Source organism: Chlamydomonas reinhardtii, chromosome 7, assembly GCF_000002595.2.
Source record: "Chlamydomonas reinhardtii strain CC-503 cw92 mt+ chromosome 7, whole genome shotgun sequence".
NCBI lineage: Eukaryota > Viridiplantae > Chlorophyta > Chlorophyceae > Chlamydomonadales > Chlamydomonadaceae > Chlamydomonas > Chlamydomonas reinhardtii.
In genome coordinates, this window is record NC_057010.1 from 225,005 (window position 1) to 243,842 (window position 18,838).

Below are 18,838 nucleotides of genomic sequence, written 5' to 3' on the forward strand. Positions count from 1 at the left end.
TTCAGGGACCGCAGCCGATGGGGTGATGGAGACGACCGTACGTGCTGATGGTGCCGAAGTGTGCCCTCGAGATACGGTGTCGTAGTGTCGATTGGCCAGAGCTCTGTGCAGGAGAAGTCCATTGCCCTACTAAGGTTACACTCAACACTATCATAATATCTCACAGCGCTCACTGCAGCAGCTTGAAAACTTCAAGGGGGAGGGGGAGCGAGGTCATACCCGCCGTCACTTCGTGTGATCACTCGTGGTCACTTTGCCGTCACTTTGCCGTTCCCCGTATCCAGTCATTTAACGCTCAGGCACCCCTCTATTGTGCGACACATCAACGCACCGAGCGGCAGCAGAGCAGTGACAACCATCATGCCGCCGTCACGCAGTCAAGAGTCAACTGCCACATCTTCCAAGCGGTGCAGGCCTAAGCGCTGTGCAAGCAACTTGGTCCCGTTATCCCGTGTGCTCCTGCCCTACTCTCTCATCATCTGCCTCCTCCAGCGCACAACTAGTGCCCCTTGAAAGGCACCTGCCGGCCCCTACGACACATCACACGCCCCCCTGCCTTTCCCTTACCGCACCTAGCACGTCCCTCCTGCGCCTCCTCGCTAGCCGGCTGCCCGCACACTCTCTGCGCGACTCCGCCGGCTGTGACCCCCTCCCCCCGTGTGTGTGCGGCACTGCACCCCACCACTGCCCGCCCCCCCTGCGTGCTGCACTTCCTCCCCCCCTCCCCCCACGCCAGCTCTCACACCGCGCCCTTCTTCCACCAGCTCCCGCCTCCTCCTCCATGTGCTCCCGCACCGCCGCCTTATCGCCCCGGCTCACCACCACGCCTCCACACGCCTCCACCACCCCGCCTCCCCCCGCCCCACCCCGCCTTCACCCCGCCTCTTCCCTCACGCCTTGTTGGCCTCCAGCCAGGCCTTGAGCTGCGCCATGCGGTCGGCCAGCGGCACGTAGGCGCCCGCCTCCGCCACGTCGGCCGCGCCCGCCAGCGCGCCCAGCACCTCCAGCTGGTCGCCCACGTCGGGGCCCGCCATGCGGCCGGTGATGGCCACACGCGCCGGCATGAACAGCTTCTTGCCCTTGCGCTTCTGGGCCTTGCCCACGCCGTTGATCCAGGCCTGGTGTTGCATGGCGACAGAGGAGGTACGGGAGAGGGGTTAGGCGTAGGGTAGGGTTGGGCAGGCCACCAGGTGTTGTCCGGTTACAGTTGCAGCTAGGACTGCTTTCCAACGATGGCTCGGGAGGTGACGATTCGCGGTAGCCGTCTTTTCTTCTCGCTCTTCTCCCCGCCCCCGCCTCACCTTGTAGCCGTCGTGCCCCTGCGCCATGGCCGCCGCCAGCTCGCCACTCTCGTACGCCGCCAGCACCGCCCCCGCCACCTCGGCAAAGCCGTCGTCGATCACGGCCTTGGCCTCGGGCGCCGCCAGTGTCTCCGCCAGCGGGTAGGCCAGCAGCTTGCGCACCTCGGGCTCCACGTCCGTCACCAGCTCCTGTGCAGCGCGGCCGTGCGTTGGGGTGGGGTGGGGGTGGGGTGGGGCACAGCCAGGGATCCGTGTTTACGTGGGGACGAGCATGTCAGCTAAGGATGCACACGCGCAGTGCATTCACTACATTCTCTCCCCTCCGTGTCGGCTCCTCCTCCCGCCCCACCCCCCACCTTCCCGGCGCTCACCATGCTCTTGCTGACCAGCTTGACTGCGGCCTTGGCGAAGGCGCTGTCGGCGCTGGCCAGCAGCCCGCACGCCACCAGGTGCTGGCCCGCCATGGCCGCCGCCTCCTCCTCCGGCAGCTGCTTCAGGTGCTGCCCGTTCATCCAGCCCAGCTTCACCTGCAGGCGGGGGGTGGCGGGTGGATGTAGGGGGGTGAGGGGGGTGGCGGGTGGATGTAGGGGGGGGGGCGGGGGGTGGCGGGGTGGATGTAGGGGGGTGGCGGGGGGTGGCGGGGGGTGGCGGGGGAATGTAGGGGTGGCGGGCGCCGCAGGGCGAGGCAGCGAGCAGTGCAATGATAGCGGCTGGCGGGCTGTTCCTGAGCAGGTCTCGGCAGTGACCCTGACACATGTGACACCACGCACCTGTTACACCATATGCATGCACGACTACCAACACCTGCACCAAGCACGCTGCTCCCGCCCACGCCCCCAGGCCCCGCATTCCCAGCCTCAGCCTGCCCCCCTCCTTCGCCCCGCACCTTGTCGAACACGGCTGCGGACTTGGTGATTCGGTCCAGGCTGAACTTGGTGGTGAGCTCCTCCACGCTGAAAATCTCCTGCTCGGTGCCGTCGTTCCAGCCCAGCAGCGACAGGAAGTTGATCATGGCGGGCGCCAGGTAGCCCTGGGTGCGGAACTCGCCCACACTGGTGGCGCCATGGCTGGTGGGGGTTGTAGATGGGGGGGGGGAGGGAGCGCGGGCGGGTAACTCACATATTCCTCAAGAGTTGCGTTGGAGGGGGGTTGTGTATCCCAAGGGGGGACAGGGGCAGGGGAGCGGGCGGATGAAGTGGCGGGCGTGGGCTGCGCTGAGAGGCTGGGTGGGCGGATAACTTGGTGATGCGGCTCTCAGGTCCCGGTGCGTCCTGGTGGACACGGTTCCACCGCCCTCGCCCTCCGCCTACGACCCCGCTGCCTGCTCCCGCTCCCCACCCGCCCCACACCGCCCGCCCCCCCTCCCTCTCGCTCGGCCTCACCGCTTGGACAGCTTGGACTTGTCTGGCGCCAGGATGAGGCTGACGTGGCCGAAGGTGGGCACGGGGAAGCCCAGGGCCTGGTAGATGAGCATCTGGCGCAGCGTGTTGGGCAGGTGCTCCTCGGCGCTGTGGAGGGAGGGCGGGAGGGAGGTGGGAGGTGGGAGGTGTGGTTGGCGTGAGGTGATGGGCATCCGGTGCCGCGCCTCCATGAGCACCCCACCCCTCTGCCACCCCTCCCCTCCCCTCTCCTCCCAGGCCCCTCCCTCCCTCTCCCTCCCTTTCAAACGGAATGGCGACACCCCCCCCCCTCGCCCCCCGCCCCCCTCTCTCCTCCCCCCGCTCTCACCGCAGCACGTGTGTGATGCCCATGAGCGCGTCGTCCACCGCCACACAGAAGTTGTAGACGGGCATGCCGTTGGAGCGCAGCAGCACAAAGTCGCCCAGCGTGTCGGTGTTCCAGGACACCTCGCCGCGGATGAGGTCGTGGATCTTCACCTCCTGGTTCTGTGGGGGTGAGAGGCAGGGAGGGAGGGAGGTTGTAGATACCAGCCCATACTAAACCAAACCCAATGCAATAGAGCGAGGAGGAGAGCGTGGGCGATGCTTGACAACGGAGTGGCACGCGACAATGGTCCCCATTCCCGAAAAGCACCGAGTTCCCGAGGATTGTGTGTGTGTGTGTGTGTGTGTGTGTGTGTGTGTGTGTGTGTGTGTGTGTGTGTGTGTGTGTGTGTGTGTACATGGGAGAGGGTGTTTTGCGAGAAGCGGAGGCGGCGCGGAGGAGGAGGGGGCACAGGTGTACAGGGCATACACATAAAAGCGCAGGCCAGGCTTACGTATGGCCAGCCGCTGTCGTCGTCCGGCCCCTCCCACGCATCACCGCCACCACCATTGATGCGACACCCTCTTGCCCTGACCCTCCCCCCTCTCCCCCCACGCCCCAGGCATCCTCACGCCCCCTCGATTGAAGTCCAGTACCCCGTACCGCGCCCTCCTCCGCCCCGCCTCACCCCGTCATCCCTCCCTCCCTCTTGCCCCCGTGTCTGCCGGCCGCCCGCTCACCGACGGCACACGGAAGCGGTAGCAGTAGGGCAGCCCCTGCGCCTTGGCGGCCTCCACCTCGGCGGCGGTGGCGCGAGCCCACTTGCCGCTGCAGGGGAAGACGGTGGGGGCGGAGGATGAGGAGGCGAGTGGAGCGCGGGGGAGGACAGTGTAAGGCAGTGAGGTTGCAGGAGGTGGGGCGCGGCGTGAGCGGGGGTGCCCGGGGCTCGGCCCGTTATGATTGCGTGTCACTGCTTGCGGCACCTGCCCGCCCGGCCCCTGCATGTGCCCTTGCAGCCCGCCTTCACTGTCTGCGCCCCATCCAGGCCACTGCTTGCTGCTGCCACAATGGCTGCGCTCTGCCCCAGCCAGCCGGCCCCCTCCTTTCGTTGGCACTCACTCTTCCATGGTACCTCCCTTTGCCCCCTCGTGCCGCCTCTTCCGCATTCACCTCCACCCCTGACTCTCGATCCCTGCCCCTCACCGGTAGATGGGCGGCAGCTTCTTCTCCTCCGCGTCCTTCTTCATGCTGCGAGTGCCGTCAGGTGTAAGCGCGGTGCACGTGCGTGTTTGTGTGTGGCTCAGGCGTCACTGGGTGCGGCCCCGGGCAAGATGAAGTCCGCATAACGAGGTCGGGTGGAGAGCGGCGGCATGAGTGGCGGGCTGCGGCATACACGGCCCGTTGCGCCCGGCCCCAACCCTGTCTGTCTCCATCCTCCTCGCTTTTCCCCCCTTGCGCGCCCTCCGCCGTCTCCGCCCTTCCCACGGCCTCCAGCCACTCACGCCTCCAGCTCCTCATCGGTGCAGAAGCAGGGGTAGGCCTTGCCCTCCGCCACCAGCTTGTCGGCCATCTCCTTGTAGATGGCGGTGCGCTCGCTCTGGCGGTACGGGCCGTGCGCGCCGCCCACGTCCGGGCCTGACAAGGGAGATGGGGGAGGATGCACGTGTGTAGAGGGGCAAGGGTAGAATGAGTACGTCTGGAGGGAGGGCGGGACTGGGTCGCGTGGATGTGGGCGTGGGAGCCACCCACGCAGCCCCGCCCCACCTCCTGCAGGCGACCCAAGCCGCCTGGACCCTGCCACAACCCCGCCCTGCCCAACTGTCCGCCCCGCTGCCCCACCCCGTCATTCCCACCTGCCCGCCTGCCTCTGCCAGCAGGGTGCAGCGTGCGGGCACCTTCCTCCGGTTGCCACTCCGGCCACAGCGCCCCCTGCCCTCTCCTCGCCGCTCTTTCTGCAGGCCCCAGCCCGAACTCGTCTCTTTCCTGCTGCCTCTATACCGCCATACCTCCCACACCCCTCCATCTCAAACTCCTCCTTCCGCGCCCCGCTACCAAGCTCTTCTTTTCCATGCCCCTCCGTCCCTCTGCCGCCCCTGCGCCGCCGCCGTCACCGCCACCTCTCCTCCTCCCCCGCGCCCTACCCCTCTTCCTCCTCCTCCCCCTGCGGTTGCTCGCGAGTCTCTCACCCTCATCCCAGTCCAGGCCCAGCCACTTGAGGTCGCGGACCATGGCCTCCTCCGAGGCGCGGGTGGAGCGGGCCGTGTCCGTGTCCTCCACACTGGGAGGGAAGCCAGGGGGGAGGAGGTGGGGAGGGCGGGCGGGACGGGGGACCGGTTAGGGAGAAGAGGCGGGGGCAGCGGCGGCACCCGTGGGGGTGCAGGACGTGGCGAGCATGGCACCAGGCGGGCGGACAGAGCTCGTCAGCCCCGTGATGTGCCGGGCGCCAAGGAAGGAAGGCCGTCAGCTTGCGTGGACACACATACGCACACCCATGTTGCTTGGCGCATGCCAACACAGTGCCTTCCTCTCCTGCCCCATCTCGCCCCATGGGGAGTCAAGGTTGATGCGCTTCGTGCCCAGCGTGCTTACCGGAGGATGAACTTGCCGCCCATCTTGCGCGCGTACAGCCAGTTGAAGAGGGCCGTGCGGGCACCACCGACGTGCAGGTTGCCGGTGGGCGAGGGCGCGAAGCGCACGCGCACCTACAACAGTATGCGCGCACGCACAGCTTGACACAGCGCTTGCGAGCAACAGCGCAAACCCACTGAAAGCGATGTTGCATCTTGGTCGCTCGCGCGACCAGTATCTGACTGACCCAAACCCTGCACAGCTTTTACAGGTTCTCTTCACACCTGAGAGCCCTTCGCGGGCGCAGTTGTGGCCGCGGGAGCCTCCTGGACAGCTGCAGTGGCATAGGTTACCACCGGCCTGCAAACGGTAGATTCATTAGCCAATTACAAGCAAGACATGATGAAAAGCAACAGCGCAGACCCGGTTCAGCGTACCGGCGCGAGACGGAGACCTGCGCAAGCAGCATTGCATTCGCGTCAACGCAAAGCCCAAGATCAGCAGATCTTCCTTCACTTTCAATAACTTAATGCCATAAGTCGTTGATTAGACCCCACCTTAACGGCCTGGAAGCACGCGCGGGCTCGGGCGAAGTGGCCCCGTGCAATAAGCTGCTGCGGACACGCTAGCGACATCATGGCTGCCATTATATCTAGCAGACTGCGTCAGCTTAACATGTGCTCCGCAGGACATGCAATTCTAGGGCGCGATTGGGGAGCCCGATCGCTGGCCACGGATCCATCACACGCCGGTTCCCCTGCCGATTTCCCTCTCTGCTGGTTCCCCAACCGGTTCCCTCGTATATGAAAGCCCCGCGACTCGACACATCAAGAGGGAAGATTATTAATTGCAAATGGTAGCACAGCTCTGATAACCCGCCTTGCCACATTGTCGTACTGTACCTACTGCGGCAGAGTGCAGGGGTTGGCCGGCGCCGTACCAGTACAAGTTGCAGCTCGACACGCAGCACCGTACGAACGAATTTCTACCACATCAAGAGTTGCTAAAGCCCTGGTCCCACCGCCTCAGCACGCCGTGAAGCCCCGGCGGCTGTAGGTCTCGCGGTGCTTGCTGGCGCAGCGCTCGCTGCAGTACCGGGCCTGGCGGCAGCCGCGGCACACCACTGTCAGCCGCACGTCCGCCTCGCTGTCCCCCACCACCTCCACACAGTCGCCCGAGGCGCACAGCCCCAGCCGCCGCCGCACCTCGGCCGGCGTGGGCAGCAGCGCCACGTCGTCAGGCGGCGGCACGTCCCACTTCACCGGGGCGCCAACCGGTTCCTCCCAGTGACCGGCACTGCGCCGCAGTCCCACCAGCACCTCCACGCACGCCCCCGCTCCCGCCTCGCCGGCCTCCCACACGCGCGCCAGCCACTGGCAGACCGGCTGAGGCAGCTGGCGCTTCAGGTTGGCGCGCAGCCGCTGCCCCTCCTGTCCCCTCATGACGTCCGGGAACGCAGCAGACACAGCCAGCGCCGCACACGCGACTGCGCGCTCCTCATGCTCCCGAAGGTCGCCAGGCCGGTAGCTGCACGTCAGCAGCCCAATAATATTCAGGTCGACAACGATGAACGCCTTCCACTCCGTCACGGCCTTGGTGTCGCCGCGCTCCAGTGCTAGCAGGTGCGCCAGCACCAGCACCGGCACCCACTCCAGCACCGCGGTGCTGGTGTCGGTACATATGTCCGCGGGCTCCCCGCCGCGGCTTTGCAGGGCTTGCCCCATTGCCAGTATGGCCTGGGACGTGCCACCCGGCAGCCAGGAGGCCAGCAGCAGCGACACCAGCTCCGCACGCTGCTCCCGCTTGCGGGCCCCAGGCTGTTGCGCCCTCCACTGTTGGGCCGCGGCCGGTGCCGAGCTGTCGGCGCACCTGCCAGCGCCACCGAAGAGGTCAGTGCCATCTCCGCCTCCACAGCTACTGCCGTCGTCACTGGCCTCCCCTAAGCACATAAGGAACTCGAGTGGCGGCACTTGGGCACTCGTGGCGCGCAGGGCCAACAGCGCAGCCTTGCGGTGCGCCTTGCTGCCGTGCTTGATCGGCCTCGTCATAACCACAACCAGACGGCGCCCCAGCTTGGATGCGCTGACCACGAACGGCACCACCTGCTGCAGCGGCGCCGCCAGCAGCACGTGCTCAATCATCTCCCAGTGCGTCAGGCCGGCCAGGATCGCGAAGACCGGCGGCGGAGGGGTCAGGCCGCCCGCCACCAGCTGCTCAACAGTGGGCTGGCCGCGAGCGGCCGCCCGCGCCAGGGCCTCCAGCGCCGGCAGCAGCCCCAGGCTCAGGCCGCGGCACAGATTGGCGCGCTGGGCGTTGACCATGGCGGCGGCGGCGAGCTGCACCTGCTGGTCTTGCGTCTGGTGACAGCCGCCATCCGCGCAGGTTATGGCGGCCGCGGCGCGTGTCTGCGTGCGCAGGGCCCCGCCAGCGCCGCGTAGCACTGTGCAAGGGCGGGCGCAACAGGAGGCAGCAAACAGCTCCACATAAAGAAACGTCGCAGGGTGAGAGAGTACTCTCAAGAAGGCCTTGGTGAAAGCTCAAACACGGCATGCGCCGGGGCCCAGGGCCCGACCAGGACCGCCTGCCCACCTGTAGTCCTGATGAAGCAAGCGCTGTCTGTGTCCTCGGATTCGCAGTCGATGTCGACGAGCATCTCCACACTCTGCACGCCCGAGCCAATCTTCTCAGGCGACCACAGCAGGCGGTCTGCGTCCGCGGCCATGAGCCCCACACACTGCAGCGCCAGCCGCCACCACTCCTCTGACATCGCCACGCCGCCGCCGGCACCACCGTCGTCCCTAGCAAGCCGCTCGCCGCATGCCTCTGCGTTCAGCGCTGCATCCACCAGTGCCGCCGTGCGCTCGGGGTCTTGCAGCGCGGCTCGGCACAGGCGGTCGAAATGGTGCTCAAGGCAGTACCACAGGCCACGGCAGACCAAAGGGCTGCAAACGTCCAACGGAAAGCCGCCGGGCTTGTAAGCCTTCATCATCTCCGCACGCTTCATAGCTGCGGCCGCTTCCGCCGCCTGCAGCCGCTGCCGCTCACGACGCTGCTCCGCGGCTGCCGCTGCCGCCTTAGCTGCCGCCGCCTGCTGCTGCTTTGCTGCCGACGCTGCCTGCTGCCGCAGCTGCTTTTGGGTCAGTGGCTTCGTGGGTTTAGGCGGCGACGGCGCCTGTGCAGCCGCTGCCGAGCTACCAGCCGCAGCAGCTGCTGCAACTGCCTCGCCTCCAGCAGCAGCCTCCTTCTCGTCTTGCCCACATTGCTGCTGTCCTGGGGAGGCGGTATGCCCCAAATCCAGGAAGCCACGCCAGCGTTGCAGCGCCGCCCGCGCCGCCCGCAGCGCCAACGCCGACCGGGAATGGTTGCTGACCAGCTGCGGTAGGGGCGGCCTCTCCCTGCCCTCCAGCTGCCCGCCACAGCTCGGGAGCGACTGCGGCTGCTGCGCCAGATCCCACCGCCAGCCCATCACCACGCCGCGCAGGTGCACGCCGTACAACACCGGGTAGTGGATTGAGGCACCTGTTAGACAGTCCGGTGTAGGGTTGCATCAGGCACTGTGCCGCAACTGAAGCGGACACGCCTGCTGTGCAGGGCAGCAATAGAACTACTAGCAGAAGATGCATGACGCATCTGACTACGGTCTCGGGAGGAACTCAAAGTGCACAAGCACTCGGCTGCCATTCGCACCTCGCGCACCCAACATCGACAAGTTGAGGCCGAGGTTGCTCTGCCCGAAGTCCTGCATCACCGGCAACGGCAGCTGGTCCAGAGCCAACCCGTACAGCTGTGGCACCTGCCGCTCCCGCGGCGGCAGTGGCCTTGCTGGAGCTGGGATTGAGGCTGCAGGGGTCCCAGTTGGTCCACACGAGCCCGTTGCCTCAGCGGCACCGGGAGCAGCTGCACCTCCGAGAGCCCCGCCACCAGCACCGGCACCACCACCAGCACCGGCACCACCACCAGCACCGGCACCACCACCAGCACCACCATTGCCGCCAGCCCCACCACCAGCACCGGCACTGGCAGCGCCGCCTAGCTTCCCGGCCTCGGCGCCGGACAACTTGGCAAGGACTGCGGCATGTGCTTCGGCCGCCGCTTCCGCCGCCGCCACCTGTGTCGCCATGTGCGCCGCCATGAGAAACTGCGAGGCGGGGCCCAGCTGCTCCCGCGTCTGCACCTGCATCGGGCTGCTGCCCTCCTCCCGGTCTATGGCGACCACCTCAGCGCTCAACTCCACCTGGTCGAGCAGTGCCGTCAGCATGCAATCTGTGAGCTGGTTCAGCGGGCTGTCTAGCAGCTCTTGCAGACTCATGCCGGGCACCAGCGACATCATCGCCGCCGCCGCCACCGGCTGCTGCTGTTCTGCTGTCCCGGCGGGGGAAGCTGTGCTGCCGCCCGCGGCCGCTGGCGGACCCTGCTGCGACCGCGCGGCTGCGTTAGACCCTGCCTCCCGCGGCTGCGGCTGGTTCTGCTGCATCGGGCCTTGCCGCTGCCCCCGCCGCTCCGCCGCCGACAGCTGCAGTACCGCCCGCGACATGTGCTCCAGCACCGCACTGCGCTGCACCGCCGCCAGCAGCTCCACAGCCAGCGCGGCGTGGCGGCCGTCGGGCGTCCGGGGAAGCACCAGTTCACCAAGCGACGCCTCGCTGCTGCCACTGCTGCTGGCGTTGTCTCCGGCCGGCACAGAGTCACAGTCACCTTCTGCCTGTCTCTCGCGCTGCTCTTGCACATCCTGCACCCATGCACCACAAAAGGAAGGCAGCAGCACCCACACACCCGTTTTACCGCACGGATCGCGCCACTCGCGGCCAATCATCGCGGCAGGCCACCCACGCATTCTCTGCCGCAGGCGCGACACGGCATGTGAAGCTGCTGAGTTGGCGAACGTCTTACCTGTTCTGCGGCCGTCGCGCATCTAATGATATGGTTGACCAGGCGCACCATACCGCCCAACAGTGCCAGCTGGCCCGAGCCCTCAGCTGGGGCCGCCCGCCCTGCAAGCGCCCGCGCCCACAGCTCCAGCGCTCCTGCCCGCACCAGCGCCAGAGCCACGCGTCGAGAGGCGTCGATAAAGTCACACTCCTTGTCGCTGAGGTCCCACTCCGACTGGCTGTCCACGTCATCGCAGCTGCGCAGCGCCGCCCCCGCCTTGTCGAACAGGTGCTGCAGCGCCGCGGCGCCGTCAGCCGCGCACGTGAGCGCGAGCTGCAGCAGCTCCGGGCTGGGGGCTGCACTTGCCGTGGCTGGGGGCGCAGCTGGGGGCACAGGCGTGGACGTGGATGCAGCTGCGGCCGGGGGGGAGGGCTGGGCGCCGGCTGGGGGTGGCTGGGCGGCGCTGGAGTCGGCGTCAGCCAGCACCCTCAGCCCCGCGAGCCAAGCGCGAAGGATCAACAGCGCGGTGTCGATGTCATCGCCCGACCATATATCAAGCAGTATGCTATCGGTCTCGGGGCGTTCGCGGGTTGTCAAGGCTGCCCGCAGACCCGCGACTTTCCGCAAAAACTTCTCAACACCATTCGTCTGGGCCTTGGTCCAGTCCGCTGCAATATCGCTTAAATCATTCCCGATATCCTTCCGCAGACCGTTTATGTTCCGTCTGAAGGCTTTTGCCGCTTCGGGCACTGGCATTTTGGTTGTCCTTGCTTTTGGGGCTCGAGCTACAGTATAAATCAAGCCAGAACTTGGTACCCAAGTATGTTGTTCATGCATGGGTGCGAGGCTTCTCTGTACGAACACGCCTAGCCCGCAACCTGCCACCAACCTTGGCCTGCACGCGCGGTCCACGCCGCCCTGACCACCAAGAGAAGGCCACACTTCAGCGGTCGCCGCAACTACCAATTGCTGTACATCCTGCAATGCATACCACAACGCAAGCACCAGACTTCGGTCCACGACTGATTGCCAGCGCCAGCAAGGGTGGTGAACCTGTCGTCCATCAGCTACTTCCCCTGCCAAAACTCATTTGTCGTCCGTGCAGACTCCAATCACTTGATAGTACCCTTCCTTACACCTCCATTTGTCCCACAGGTACACTTCTGCAAGATGGCAATCCGCCTAACGTAGTGACATATCAGAAGTGCGTGTGCCAGCACAGACCCGCCTTACGTAGAACCCTCTTCTTTCGTGATGTTTATTGCTAGCCTGGAGCTCGCGACGGCGTCTTGCATTCGCATTCACTAGCAAACACTTCGCTAACCCATCCTGCATGGGCACGCTGCACAACGCATGCAAACTAGGGCTCGTCTTGGTGGAAAACCCTCCCAAGTTCTCTTCATCCTGCTGTCTGCTTTCAACGACACACTTGTGTTCTCCTGCAAAGGCTGTTCCTGCTGCTCCAGTTGCCGCTGCTCCGCGCCAGCGTCACAGTCGGGACCGGCCGCGAACACGGCGGTGTTGGCCACCGCAATTGGAGCACCGGACTGCTGCTGCTGCTGCCCCTGAGCCCTCAGCGCCAGGGAGGCACCCATGGTGACCTGTCGAGCTGGCCCGCAATGGCCTCGGTGGACTAACCCCCCCTGTCATGGCTGGTCCAGTCCCTCCCACAGCGCCACGGCTACTGCTGCCCCCGCCCCCTGCTACTGCTACTGGTGCTGCTACTGCTGTTGCTGTTGCCACTTTTACTGCTGCTCCTACTCCTGCTGTATTGGGTTGACCGACGCGGACGCCTGCTTGGTCCGCAGGCACTCGGCGGTGCAGCGGCGTATGCAGGCGTCGTTCCAGGCGGGCACGTGGGAGGCTGATACACACACGGCGCGAGCGCAGGCGTCCGTGCAGGCGTCTTGCGCTGGTGGTGCGTGAGGGCGGGAAGGCGGGAAGGTGAAAGGCGTCCCATAAGGGGACGGGTTCGTTAGGGGCACCGCAGCAAAGTTTGCAAAGGTTAGACAGGCGGGCAGTGAGCAGGCGAAGGGACAGTGCAACCGCGCACATGCGGACCGCCGCCCAACTGCCCGATCCTCTCTCACCCGACACGCCGCACACCGTCACACAGTTGCCCTTGGTCGCGTCCTGTGCGGAGGCCAGGCCAACCAAGGCACCGGAAAGCAAAGTAAAGGATATAGATGAGGGATCAACAGGTGGTGGGCGGGAAATGAGGTGCGCGGGGGTAGGCCAAACGCGACGCTCCTGCGCCGCAACAAGCCAGTCAGGCACCGGGCGCAACTGCGCACCTTTGCTGCGCCTCCGACCTTGGCCACCAATTTGTCGGTGACGCACACGCGCTCGCAACAGAACTTTTCAGTCACAGCCCAGTCGTCGTCCGGGACGGTTTGGCTGGCGGAAGGCGACAAGGGCAGTGAGCGGCAGTTCGGGGGCAAGGGCGAGTCCACGGTTTCAATGAAACGAAAGAGCTGAGAACGGCAATTCCTAACTTATATATTCCCACCAGGAGGCCGCGCTCATTTGTGGTGGAGAAGCAAGACAAAGCCACGGAAGTATGTCGGCACGCTGACAACATCCCTCACCACGACACAGCGAGCTCACCTGAACGCTTGCCCTCCAAGCTTTGACGCCATTACTAGTCCTGGGTTATGCACTTGCCCACCAGACTAATTGTGGCGCAGCAGCTTAAGCAGACAGGGATGAAGGGAAGTTTCTTGGCAAACCGATTTTTTAAGAACATAGGCGACAAGTGGCATATAAGACCTTTGCTTGCAAGAAGGATGTGCTTTTACATGCGTCCGGCACATGGGCCCGTCATCACCAGCGGCCGGGGCAACAGACCCCTGTTGTGCGCCGCGGTGGCCCGAGTCTACTCCCGCGCAGGACCAGCACACCGCTGCCAACTACCATATTCTCAAAATGATGCCGCGATTTGCGTGCGGCGCTGGAACAGGATGCGTGCCACCAAGGGAGCCAACCGGGAGGTGCGACGTGCAGTTCGATTGGACACGGCCTTCCAAACCACCCGGTCCTTGCGCAACACGGCTTCATTCTACCTTCCTAGCCAGTCGCCGACCCCTGCAGCCCCCCGGGGCCCCCACCCCAACATATAGTGTGTCCTTCGGAGATGCGAAGGTCAGAGGTCATACCAGCCAATGAATCCTGCCACGAACATGAGTCAAGATGCCGCATGAGCCCCGCCAAGGCATGCAAGGCACATGACCGTGCACATGACCGCAGGCCTTAGCCCTCCACAGGCGGCAGCACACCAAAGGTTGCGCCCGCACAAGAGTCGCCCCCGCCCCCGTCTCGGCGCCCGCGCCCACCACACCTGGCAGCAAGCACCCCCAGCACTACCGCCGCAGCTTCGCGCCTCCCCCCGCAGTGGTGGATGCCGACGTGCCGGGTCGCCGCGGCGAGCCGCCGTCCGGCGAGCGCGTGAGCACTCCGGCCGCCGTGGCCACTCCGTGCCGGCTGGACATGTATGAGGTGGCGGGCCGCTCCTGTAGCGCCGACATCTCACTGATCTGTGAGAGCGGCGGTGGAAGGAGCAGCATGTGGGTGTGTTGAGCTGCGTGCCAGCGCGCGAGGAGCCAGGTCGTGTATTGGGCACACCAATGCTGTGGGCGTTGCTTTGGTTGCAGCTCATCAGCCCGCACCAGACCGCATGCCTCCGGCTCGGCGCACGTGCCACACGCCCCTCGTACCCCAAGCCAGGCGCCGACACCTCCAACACCCACAGTCCGGTCCCCGGTCCCTGCGCCCCACCCAGCAGCCGCCAGCACACGACCTGCACCCACCCACCCACCTTTAGATTGCGGTATCCAGTCACCCAGTTGCCGGTATTGTACTTGCTGCCTCCCCCACCTCCTCCACCTCCGCCACCGGCTTCCCGCCCGCCGCCACCGCTGCCGCCCGCTCCGCCGCCCACCACCGCCGCGCCCGCCCCGAACAGCTTGTTCTGCCGCGCCGCGTTGAAGTCGGCGAGCCACAGCGCCACCGGCACCTCTGTGTCACTGGCGTGGTCGCCGCTGGACTCGCTGCTGCTCAGCTTCGCCTCCTCCTCCTCCTCCTCGCCCTCGCCGCCCTCCTCGCCCGATGAGTACACCTCCTGCAGCCCATCCGGACCCGCAGTCAGCGCCACAGGCCGCCGCACCCCCGACATGGGCCGCTCAGGCACCCCCGCCAGAGCCGTGCTGCAGGGCCGCAGCTGGCCGCCGCCCTCGGCACCACCGCCGCTGTCAGCAGGCAGGCCCGACACCGAGGCCGTGCGGGAGGCCGCCAGGCCGCCGCTGTTGCCGCGCGACATGAGGCGGCGGATGGAGCTGCGCGTCTGAGCCCGCAGTGCGTTGCTGGCGTCACACACCAGCGCTATCTCACTGGCAGCGCTGTCGGGCCGCTGTCGCGACTGCTGCTGCGGCGGCTGCTGCGGCCCTGGCCCTCCCGCCCGCGCACTGAGCGCGGCGCGGGCGCTCACGCCGCCGCTGCCTGCGGCATTGGCGGCGGCCGAGCCGAGCACGCTGCCTGGCCGGCTGAAGGAGCGGCCGCTGGGGCCACTGGCGTCACCGCCGCCGCCTCCGGCTACTGCTGCTGCTGCTGCCGGTGGGCCTCCGTAGGTCTGCTGGTCTGAGGGCGGCTCGGGCGAGGGCGAGCCGGTGCTGTAGCCTCCGGTGCCGGTGATGGGCGCGGAGGGGTCGGCGCGCGGGATGGTTCGGGAGGCCTCCATTATCCAACTGTCCCGCTCCTGCGAGCCAGGACGCGGGGGAAGGTCAGAAGCAGGTCGAGTTGCGGCTACGGCAGGTGCCGACGGCAATTACACCCTCGTGTGCCCCTCACCACCTGCCCCACATCCCCACGCCCCAAGCCCCCTGACCCGCCCTCTCCACCACCCCACCCCACCGACAGGCACTCACATCCAGCTCGTCCACCTCCCGTGCCGCCCAGCTGCCCGGGTCAGTCAGGCTCCAGGTGTTCTGGCCGAAGGTGCCCACCCGCACGCCCCCCTCGCTCCACAGCGTGATGGTGCAGTCCGCGCTGCTGCTGGCCAGGAACAGACGCCCGATCAGCCGCCCGCCGCCGATGCCGGCGCCCGCGGCCGGGTCCACCCAGTCCAGCGAGGTCACGTGCGACTTGTGGCCCCGCCACAGCGCTACCTCGCGGATGGAGGCGGCGGCGGCGGAGTGCGAGAGCGGCCCGCCGGTGTAGCGAGACATGTCCCACACCTGAGGGGCGGGGCGGGGCAGGTGGGGCAGCAGCTTTGAGGGGCACAGGCGCGGAGTCCGGAGCGCAGGGAGAGAGGGTGCGGCAGGAGGAATGACGTGCCGCACACATCCAGCTGTGTGTACTCATAAGCACGCACATGCATACACGCGCACGGTTGTGCTCTCCGCTCTCCTGCCCACCGCGCTGCCGCCGCCCCCACCTTGATCATTCCGCCGCTGTCCCCGGTGGCGATGCGGCGGTTGTTGCCGTCCAGCGCCAGGGCCTGCACCGTCTCACCCTGTGGGTGGTGTGGGTGGTGTGGGGGGGCAGGGAGGCGGGGCACACAGCAGCGAGGTGGGCGCCTACAAGGCCTGCCGGTAGAAATGAACACACCCGCCCCCACTTGTGGACTCCAACGTCCTGGACATTGCCCTCATTACCCCCATTGCCCCCACCCTAGGCGTGCATAGTCACACGCCCACACACAGCCGCCCCACACGCCCACCTGTCTGTGCCCCCCGCGCCCACCTGTCTGTGCCCCGTGAACCTCTCCGCCAGCAGCGCCCCATCCAGCACGTCCCACAGCCGCAGCCAGCGGTCCGCGCCCACCGCCACCAGCACAGAGCGCAGCCGGCTGTTGCCGCCGCCGCCGCCGCCGCCGCCGCCACCTGCCGCCGCGGAGGCTGCTGCGGAGGCCGAGGCGGAGGCGGACAGGAAGCCCAGCGCCTCCACTGCGCGCTCGTTGGCGGGGCGGGAGGCGGTGCCGGGCGCCACCATGCGGCGCTTGGGCGCGCATGAGTCCATGTTCCACACCCACACCTGCAGGGTGCACGTGCATGCACCGGGCACACGGTCACGTACACACAGGGGGTAGGGCAGGGCGACAGAAGGGCCGTATGTGGGTGGAAGGCCGCCGCATGCGGTGAGGACAGGGCAGGACACAGCACAACACCGCCGGGTGGGGGCAGCTACGGCATGAGAATGGGGGGGGGTGACTGCACCCAGAGGTGACCCGGAGTCCCCGCCGAGCGCACACGGCGCCCGCCTTCCCAGCCCACACGTCTCTCACCCTTACCAGCGCCCCCCCCCGCACCCGCCCACCCTGACCAGCCCCCCCGCCCCGCACCTCTCCGTCGTCTGAGGCGGTGACCACTGTGGAGCTGCCCTCCAGGGCCACCATGGCTAGGATGTCGGCCTGGGGGAGGGGGGGAGGGCAGGGGGGGGCAGCTGCTGATGTGAAGAATGGAGTGATTACATTACGACGGGGGGAGAGTGTGGGGTGTGGAGTGTGCGTACGTGCATCTAAGCGTATGTGCGCAGGGGGTGGGTCGTGTGCAAGTCCAAACCAGTCAAGTCATAGAACCCAATATTAGGATTCAGGAAGGGTGCTGACACGGGGCCGCGTTGACACCAACAATGCAGCACACCCTGACAAAAGACGCCGCGAGCTCCTGATGGCACATCCCCAGCTCCCCCCCCACACCCCTTGTTCCCGCGCCCGCACCTTGTGGCCCGCCAGCGCCCTGCAGGGCCCCACTGTCTTGGAGGCGTTGTCCTCGAAGAAGGTGATGCGCCGGTCCCACCCAGCCGCCAGCACGTAGCGTGTGAGCGGCCCGCGCAGGGGCACAAGCGCCGTCACCTCGGCCCGCGCGCGGCTCTGCAGGTGACTCAGGCAGGCGCCGCTGGAGAAGTTCCAGATCTTGGGGGGGAAGGGGGCGGGGGAGGGGCGGGGGTAAGCAGGGGAGAGGGGGGGGAGGCGGTCCGTGGGGCAAGGCGGGTCATGTCACTAGTGTGAATGAGATTCCGAGGGGTGCGTCGGGATGCGCCTCTCCTTTTCCTTCTACTGGCCCTTCTCCTGCGTACCCCTCCAGCCGCTGGCCCCCACCTGGTGCTTCCTCTCTCCGCACCCTCCCGCCCCGCCCCTCCCTACCCTCCATCGCTGCCTCCCCCCGCGCACACACACACACACTCTCTCACACACCTTGCAGTCTCCGTCCTCTGCCCCGCTGACCAGTCGGCGCTTGGCGGCGTCAAAGGCCAGTGCGGTGATGCGCTTGTCGCCGTGGCAGCGCAGGAAGCGGTAGCGCAGCTTGCCGCTGGGCACGTGCCTGCGGGGTTGGGTTGGGGTGAGAAAGGGCTGGGTTGGGTTGGGGTGGGGCGGGGTGAAATAGCCAAAGTGGCATGGCGCAGGACTCAAGTGTCGGAGCGTAAGCAAGGTGATGCGGACGGGTAGCGGAAAGACCAATCGTCCACAATCCACAGCCGCACTCTTACACTGTTGCAGCAAGGGAATCCATGTACAAGAGCGCCCCGACAACCCTGCCGTCCCGTCGCCCCCACTTGCCACCAAGCCACCAACCCCCAAGCCACCGCCCCCCCCCCCGCCCGCTTGTCGCTGCACCCACCACACGCTGATGGTGCCGGCGTGGTCGGCGGAGATGGCCTCTGCGAAGTTGGCGTTGTACATGACCCGCGTCACGGAGGCGGAGTGCGCCTGCGTGGCGCCCGCACCCGCACTGGTCATCTTCCACACCTGCGCACACGGGTGTGCGTGTATGTGTGTGCACACGGGTGTTAGGATAGCACAAGCAGAGGGTTCAGCACGGGGGGTAGCGGTAGCAAGAAACCCATGGCCCGTGGCGCAACCATGCACGTTTGTGCAAGTGAGGGTGCCGACATGATGGACATGCATGCACACATGCTCATGCCCGCTCCCCCTGCCCCTCTTCTGCCTCCCCCCTTGCCTTGGGTTTGGTGTACCCGGTCACAAGCTGGCGCCGCTCGCTGTCGTACAGGGCGGGGGTGACGGCGTCCTCGGACATCTGCAGCGTGGCAGCAGCGGTGGTGGTGGTGGTGGTGGTGGTGGCAGTGGTGGTGGTGGTGGTGGTGGTGGTGGTGGTGGTGGTGGTGGAGGGCGTGAGCTGGGGGAGGGGGCGGGACAACTGGACTGCGGAGGCGAGTGGGGATGTGGGTGACCAGTGCGGGCCTCTCAACATGCCCCACCTCCGCAGCCCCTCCCCCCACCCGGCTGGGGACGGTGCAGACATCCACACCCCACATAATCACTCCGGTTTTTATGGATGGTGCAAACATCCCACACACACACACGCACACACAAACACACAAACACACACAGGCTCCCACCTGCGGCATGTTGAGCAGCTCGCGGTCTGGCAGCGACTGGATGC

At 66.6% G+C, this 18,838-nt stretch overlaps 4 protein-coding genes across 4 annotated transcripts in view; all 4 read right to left on the reverse strand.

The window, feature by feature from the left end:
• Window positions 1-123: 123 nt before the first annotated feature.
• On the reverse strand, window positions 124-6,243 carry CHLRE_07g313700v5 (uncharacterized protein). Its single transcript, XM_001700913.2, has 14 exons — window positions 6,131-6,243; window positions 6,011-6,027; window positions 5,858-5,933; window positions 5,595-5,707; window positions 5,192-5,283; window positions 4,508-4,640; window positions 4,209-4,253; window positions 3,746-3,833; window positions 3,030-3,187; window positions 2,684-2,809; window positions 2,188-2,368; window positions 1,673-1,828; window positions 1,302-1,490; window positions 124-1,118 (listed from the first exon to the last, which is right to left on the reverse strand). The coding sequence occupies exons 1-14, from the start codon at window positions 6,209-6,211 to the stop codon at window positions 891-893; spliced, it is 1,683 nt and encodes a 560-aa protein (XP_001700965.2). The 5' UTR covers window positions 6,212-6,243; the 3' UTR covers window positions 124-890.
• Window positions 6,244-6,297: 54 nt separating this feature from the next.
• On the reverse strand, window positions 6,298-11,153 carry CHLRE_07g313750v5 (uncharacterized protein). The gene is made up of 5 exons (XM_043063846.1): window positions 10,963-11,153; window positions 10,464-10,825; window positions 9,261-10,302; window positions 8,163-9,092; window positions 6,298-8,013 (listed from the first exon to the last, which is right to left on the reverse strand). Exons 1-5 carry the CDS (start codon window positions 10,979-10,981, stop codon window positions 6,599-6,601), a joined length of 3,768 nt encoding a protein of 1,255 aa, XP_042922414.1. The 5' UTR covers window positions 10,982-11,153; the 3' UTR covers window positions 6,298-6,598.
• A 63-nt stretch (window positions 11,154-11,216) lies between these two features.
• Window positions 11,217-13,173, reverse strand: CHLRE_07g313800v5 (uncharacterized protein). Its single transcript, XM_001700915.2, has 4 exons — window positions 13,050-13,173; window positions 12,737-12,839; window positions 12,533-12,575; window positions 11,217-12,354 (listed from the first exon to the last, which is right to left on the reverse strand). Exons 1-4 carry the CDS (start codon window positions 13,079-13,081, stop codon window positions 12,200-12,202), a joined length of 333 nt encoding a protein of 110 aa, XP_001700967.1. The 5' UTR covers window positions 13,082-13,173; the 3' UTR covers window positions 11,217-12,199.
• Window positions 13,174-13,224: 51 nt separating this feature from the next.
• Window positions 13,225-18,838, reverse strand: part of CHLRE_07g313850v5 (uncharacterized protein) — an 11,679-nt gene continuing 6,065 nt past the window's right edge. Inside the window, exons 13-23 of the mRNA XM_043063847.1 lie at window positions 18,795-18,838; window positions 18,395-18,472; window positions 18,056-18,183; window positions 17,632-17,758; window positions 17,155-17,349; window positions 16,777-16,845; window positions 16,179-16,469; window positions 15,871-15,948; window positions 15,362-15,670; window positions 14,257-15,192; window positions 13,225-13,975 (exon numbers count right to left, since the gene is read on the reverse strand). The exon at window positions 18,795-18,838 is cut by the window's right edge and continues 25 nt beyond it. Of these exons, the coding sequence (XP_042922415.1) occupies window positions 13,802-13,975; window positions 14,257-15,192; window positions 15,362-15,670; window positions 15,871-15,948; window positions 16,179-16,469; window positions 16,777-16,845; window positions 17,155-17,349; window positions 17,632-17,758; window positions 18,056-18,183; window positions 18,395-18,472; window positions 18,795-18,838 (2,429 nt within the window). The 3' untranslated portion in view covers window positions 13,225-13,801. The remainder of the gene's footprint in view (window positions 13,976-14,256; window positions 15,193-15,361; window positions 15,671-15,870; window positions 15,949-16,178; window positions 16,470-16,776; window positions 16,846-17,154; window positions 17,350-17,631; window positions 17,759-18,055; window positions 18,184-18,394; window positions 18,473-18,794) is intronic.

Excerpts from the sequence above, each read along its gene's own strand:
- CHLRE_07g313700v5 (XM_001700913.2), bottom strand. The coding sequence starts at position 6,211 with ATGATGTCGCTAGCGTGTCCGCAGCAGCTTATTGCACGGGGCCACTTC. Across the intron at positions 5,708-5,857 it reads CGCCCGCGAAGGGCTCTCAG|GTGCGCGTGCGCTTCGCGCC; the intron begins GTGTGAAGAGAA and ends ATACTGTTGTAG. Across the intron at positions 1,119-1,301 it reads AGGGGCACGACGGCTACAAG|GCCTGGATCAACGGCGTGGG; the intron begins GTGAGGCGGGGG and ends ATGCAACACCAG.
- CHLRE_07g313800v5 (XM_001700915.2), bottom strand. The coding sequence starts at position 13,081 with ATGGCGTCAAAGCTTGGAGGGCAAGCGTTCAG. Across the intron at positions 12,576-12,736 it reads AGGTCGGAGGCGCAGCAAAG|GACGCGACCAAGGGCAACTG; the intron begins GTGCGCAGTTGC and ends GCCTCCGCACAG. Across the intron at positions 12,355-12,532 it reads GACGGTGTGCGGCGTGTCGG|CGCAAGACGCCTGCACGGAC; the intron begins GTGAGAGAGGAT and ends ACGCACCACCAG.
- CHLRE_07g313750v5 (XM_043063846.1), bottom strand. Across the intron at positions 9,093-9,260 it reads GTCGATGTTGGGTGCGCGAG|GTGCCTCAATCCACTACCCG; the intron begins GTGCGAATGGCA and ends ACTGTCTAACAG. Across the intron at positions 8,014-8,162 it reads TTGCTTCATCAGGACTACAG|TGCTACGCGGCGCTGGCGGG; the intron begins GTGGGCAGGCGG and ends GCCCTTGCACAG.